Genomic DNA, 6119 nt, shown 5'->3' with positions numbered 1-6119 from the left:
AAATAGTAATAATTTAAGGTTAAATTATTTTTAAATATAAAAGTCTATCGACTCTTTGTGAAATAGATTAATAAGGAAGGTCCATCACATAATTGCACCTGAACGAGTATACGTACAAAAAGTTGTTCTTTTGTAAAAGTTGTATTGTGCAAAAACCTCTATACCAAATAGTAATGAAACTGAAAGGCGGAGCCAGGATTCCATTGTTATAAGATCTCGATTTTAGGACATCGAATTCAAATACTAATAACTGAATTCTAAATATAAAATTTGCTTATATTTAAGCAAAGCTATTAGGTTCGGCTGAACTCTTATTCGGACTCCTCGAGCTCGGCCCCTGAAACTGAGAGTGACATTGCATTTTGGAGTCTATCCTGTCATCTTAATACCTGCAATCCGTTACGGTACCCATAGTATAGACACTATATATGAGGGACCGAGTGACAGAGAGCAAAGCAACTTTGTCACGGCGCCGGAAATGAACTCTTTAATTTGCTCTTCCTTTTTTGCATATAAATATGTCGTCTCAATATCATCCCATTATCCTCATCCTTCAATAAACATAAAATATCCATTATTTCTTCTATAGCATCAGTTACAGTACTAAATGATGAGTTGCTTACAAAAATGGCCTGAGCCAATTGTCCGAGTTCAATCACTGTCCGAAAGTGGCATCCGAAATATCCCCGATCGTTTCGTGAAGCCACCTTCGGACAGGCCATATATCACGGAGTTAACGGAGTCAATCTCCGTTAACGTTCCGTTGATAAACCTCGAAAACCTTAATTCTTCGAACGACTTTGTCCGTCAGGAAACACTTGACCTCATTTCACACGCTTGTCGTGAGTGGGGTTTCTTTCAGCTGGTTAACCACGGGGTTAACCACGAACTGATGGAAAATACTCGCGCTGCTTGGCGCGAGTTTTTCCACCTTCCGTTAGAAGAGAAGCAAAAATTTGCGAATTCTCCTGTAACATATGAAGGGTACGGTAGCCGTATTGGGATGGAGGTAGGTGCCAAATTGGATTGGTGTGATTATTTCTTCCTTCATTATCTTCCTGAAGCGTTGAGGGACGAGAATAAATGGCCTTCTCTTCCAGTTTCATGCAGGTAAACCCTTACTCTTGAGATCATACTAACCCGCTAGCTGGTGTAAGAAATTTTTATATCATTAGGTCATTTTTACTTATTGTAGCAGATAATATATCTTTTTTTCTAATATTACAAATCTCACATATAAGGAGACTACATCTAAATATTTTTTGGGCGACTCGGATAGTGTAAAACCTTTTCTACACCGACTGTATATATAATAACTTAAAGTCGCCCTTAATTTGCTGTCCTACCTTACCACCTACTATACATATACAGATATAGAGAGAGTATTATATTACTTGTATATTCTATGGTGTAATCGGTTGTAACTATTCTCCCTATTTTTGCAATTTTTAAAAATAATTATGCAATCACGTTGCAAAAATATGGACAATTTTTATCTCTCACCTTCTCCATTTTTTTAGTCAGATGCCTCTTTAATTCTCCATATTTCAGTCCGATAGTTAGATGTCTCTCTATAAAAACTGTTACATCTGTTTTCTCTGCCTCTCCTCCATAATTGACATTTTCTTTGTTTTCTCCAACAATTGCTATCCACGGTTCGCAGCATTGGCGAAGCCAGAAATTTCCCCAAGAGTATTCTGACTTGAAAAAAAAATTCTCAGTAAAGAATGTTTAATATATGTTAATACATCTAAAATCTAATATTTTACTTACATACACAGTGTAATATTTTGACGAATGGTGGTCAACTGACCACTCTTAGTAAAAGATGGCTTCGCCCCATATTCACCGGTAAAAAAAAAAGGTGTTCATATATTATATGGTTACTATTTGACTCAAATATACAAACATGACCTTCCAATAATAAGAAGGCAAGGATAACTAACCTACTACAGCTAGTTTCTTCTTGTAATGAATTAAAGTTTGATTCTTTTTAAACAATTTAAAAGTTTGGGATCCACAGTCATTATTCAAGCAACTTACTATAGCAACTCATGCCAGAGCAGTAATGACATTACATATATGGACATAAGGTTCAGCCTTTGTCAACTTTTTCAAGATCGTTATGCGCCAAAGTTGACTTCTGTCATCTTTCTATATATAGGGCTTTCTTCTATGAATCACGTTAAACGTGGAAATATACATTTCTAGAAATATCATTTCTTTTCTCTCTTTTTTCCCTTCTATTTATACTCCCTTATTTCCGATTTATGTGAACTCATTTAACTGGGAATGGCGTTTAAGAAAAGAGAAAAGGTTTTTAAACTTGTGATGTAAAATGGGGTACATGCTTTGTGGGCTATAAAGTTGAATTGTTTTCAAATAAAGAAAGATGTCATTCTTTTTGGCATTGACTAAAAAAGAAATATGTTTACATAAATTGAAATGAAAGGAGTATTTTTTATGATTTCTCAGGAAATTGGCCGCGGAATATGGGCAAGAGTTGGTGAAACTATGTCGAAGATTAACTAAGATTTTATCGATAAACCTTGGATTAAATGAGGATTATCTACACCAAAGCTTTGGAGGAGATTGTGAAACTAGTGCATGCTTAAGAGCGAATTTTTACCCAAAATGTCCACAGCCAGACCTTACACTTGGCCTCTCTCCCCACTCTGACCCTGGTGGCATCACCCTTCTCCTCCCTGACGCCGATATCGCCGGCCTCCAAATCCGTCGCGGCAATAACTGGCTAACTGTTAAACCAATTCCAAATGCCTTCATTGTCAATATTGGAGATCAAATTCAGGTAACTCATTTACTTCTATTGCTCTCTTGTTTCTTTTTATATGACGTTGTTGATGAGGCACAAAGAAAAATTGTACAGTTTTCAAATTTAAAAAGTTGTCATTCCTTTTTAAACCGATGAAAAAAGAAAAATGTGTCATATTAACATAGTATCAATTGTATATATATGTATATTTTTTTTTGCTTTCATATGATCAGAAGGTAATAAGTTTGAGCCGTGGAAACAGCCTCTTGCAGAAATACAGGTCTTTCCCGGACCCCACGCATAGCAAAAGCTTAGTGCATCGAGCTTCCCTTTTCTAGTGAGAAAAATGAGTAGTTTCATTTTTCTTTTCCTAGAAAATTTATAGTAATGAATTGTATATAATAGGCTAACAACACTTTGAGATTAAGAACTAAAAATTAAAGATCATCTATATTTTGCTACGTTTTGGTGTATATATATAGTCGTACATGTTTTATTTGTACATAACTTTCATCACAAAAATGCCTACAGGTGTTAAGTAATGCAATATACAAAAGCGTGGAGCACAGGGTGATTGTTAATTCAGACAAAGAGAGAGTGTCCTTAGCATTCTTCTATAATCCAGGGGGTGAGAAACTCATTAAACCTGCAGATGAGCTTGTGACAAAGGATTATCCTGCCTTATATTCTTCAATGACATTCAATGAGTATAGAGCTTTCATCAGAACTAAGGGTCCTCGTGGCAAATCTCAAATTGAATCACTTAAGTCCCCTAGATAATTTATTTATTTTTCCTGTTTGAAATGTTTTTTATATTATGCTATAGTATGTTCATCTTAAGTGTACAAAGGAAGCTCCTAATTACTAGCATGGTTTTACTTTCTTGAAAAAGGAAAAAAAAAAAAGAATATGAGATAGACTCATTATTCTCACATGCATCTGCAAAATTCAGCTTTTTAAAGCTAAGGGATTAGGGATTCTATTCTCTTTTGTTTTCTTTTTTTGGTAAGTAAGATGCATATATTTTTAAATGTATCATATGTATTTGTTGGATTTCCTCTGTCAGCATTTTCATTTCTTGTATGTTCAGAGATAAGTTTTTATGTTCTTTATTGATATTAAGTACTGTAGAAATTAGCACCTCTTGCAAAATTCGCTCTCTCTATTGCTATAATTATTTTTTGGGGTTTATTTTTTCTGTTGTAGATGCTATAATTCAAAACGTTACATCTATATAATATAACTAGTGAACTTGCCGCGCTTCGCGCGATTATAGAAAATCTCATTATATTTATGAAATAATCTTTTTCTAATATTCAGATGGTTAAGAAAATCTAAAAATAGGTTGTGAAAGGAATTAGCGCATATTAAATCAAAAAATAGTTCTTACTCGTTGTTCTTACAAATTTGGGATATTTACACAAATTCGGTCGGATTCATATTTATTTTTTAGATGATAAATATAAACTATACACTGATTATACATAAATTTTATATATTTTATACATAATAATAATTTTATTTTTTGGTTTAAGCGTTGGGTGACCGCCTACTTAGATTAATTCTAAGTAAATATTCTCGAAAAAAATAGTTCACAAAGATGCCCAAGCGCTATTAGAGTAACACATGTGTCCAAATGGTGGTTGAGATATGAAGCAGATACTATCGTGTGTAGTTTCTGATAGTTCTTGCTCCTTGTACTAATAAGTATTATTTTTGGTTCTTCATTTCCTTCCTTTTTCTTTTTCTGTGTTTTCAATATTCTTCTCCCTTCTCCTTATCGATCAGTGCAAACTAAATTCACCGTTGTAATATAAAAAAAAAATCCTCCAAAAAATAGACGAACATCCTAGAAATGATGCATCATCTTATAAAATTCATCTCTACCTATTATAACTTTTTTCACGCTATTCTTTAGTAGACCCTAAAAAAAAGAAGAAGATACATGGACAATAATGCTCTAAAGTTTTACTTAAAGAGGAAAGTAGAATATTAAAGTACCTCATTTCAATTCCATCAAAACTTTAGGTGAATTTTTTTTGTTGAACTCACCCATTGCTTTTTTGTTTTTAAGCGCCATTATCTTACTTGTCTCCTTGGTTTTTATAAATTATTACTGGAAAATCTTATAAAATTGATCATCAATAAAGTAATGTTAAGAATTTTATATATGATATAAAGCTGAGAATTGGCCAGGTGATGTGACAAGCCATCATTCTTATTTTTCTGTTTTCTTAATTTTTTTCTTATTTCATGTAAAAAAATTTGTAGAAAATAATAAATAATATATTTATGTCGTTCCTTATTATTCGTATTTCTTACTGCAGGAAAAAGCATAGCAATCAAGCTATAAGTTTTATCAGAAACAGAGAGTAATCGTATTTATGTTGCTAAACACTTTGACAATCTATAAAAGCCATTAGTTTAGTTTAGCAAACCAATTAAACAACAGCAGCAACAACAATAAACAATAATAAATCCGGTATAATTCCAAAAATGGGATCTTGCTAAAATAAATCATTGACACCTCAACTTCATGCTTCTCTACTTTATCTATATATTAGACCTTTGTACCAAAAGCTGAATTAAACATTAATGAATAAAGCCCTTCTTTGTCTTCTTTTTCTATTTCAGATCAGCATTATCATCTTACACTTTACTTTCTCTCAACTCTGACAGTTCCATCGGAATATTTCTTCAATTATTTTTCCGCGAACGCCTCTAGCAGTCATATGAATTAATTATTGTTCGACAAAGAACTACAATATCAATAGTTATCGAGTATTGATGCAAATTATTTTATATTATGGTTAGAAATATCAAAGGATAGACTAAATTACAAAGCAATATCAAGATGCCTCTGATGATCACTTAGCCCGTAAGAAATTTGGTGTATAAGAATAAGGAAATCTCATAAGGAGCATCATGAAGAAAAAACATGTGATAAATGAATAGAACAGAATATTACTATCATCGTATTGAAAAGTCAATATAATCTTCATCCATCTCAAAACTAAACCAACCTACATGCACAAAGGAAGGAGTGGTAGGGTCTTTTTGTCTCACTACTCCGAGCGTGTAATAAGTGATAATACAACTTTCAACTTCCTCCAAGCATGACAGTTGCCTAAATAAACTTGAAAAGAAACATCACGATTTTAGTATATCATTGTGTGTATTGGTGCATATATGTAAAGAATAAAAAAAATATTAAAAATAAAAGCAGTTTGTTAATGAGAACATGAAAATGTATCACAGTTACCAATTAAGTCGCTAAAAGACCGCATTTAATTTGTGAAAGGTCAGTTTCAAACTCTTGGAATATTTCGGCATCTCTTTCTCTCCT

At 32.8% G+C, this 6119-nt stretch overlaps 1 protein-coding gene across 1 annotated transcript; it reads left to right on the top strand.

The window, feature by feature from the left end:
• The first annotated feature begins 484 nt into the window (after positions 1 to 484).
• LOC107804912 (jasmonate-induced oxygenase 3-like) lies at positions 485 to 3925 on the top strand. Its single transcript, XM_016628862.2, has 3 exons — positions 485 to 1110; positions 2476 to 2809; positions 3305 to 3925. The coding sequence occupies exons 1-3, from the start codon at positions 608 to 610 to the stop codon at positions 3551 to 3553; spliced, it is 1086 nt and encodes a 361-aa protein (XP_016484348.1). The 5' UTR covers positions 485 to 607; the 3' UTR covers positions 3554 to 3925.
• The last annotated feature ends 2194 nt before the right edge of the window (positions 3926 to 6119 follow it).

Source organism: Nicotiana tabacum, chromosome 5 (genome assembly GCF_000715075.1).
Source record: "Nicotiana tabacum cultivar K326 chromosome 5, ASM71507v2, whole genome shotgun sequence".
Taxonomy (NCBI): Eukaryota; Viridiplantae; Streptophyta; class Magnoliopsida; order Solanales; family Solanaceae; genus Nicotiana; species Nicotiana tabacum.
The sequence above is the reverse complement of the archived record's forward strand: the minus strand, read 5'-3'. Positions and strand labels throughout refer to the sequence as shown.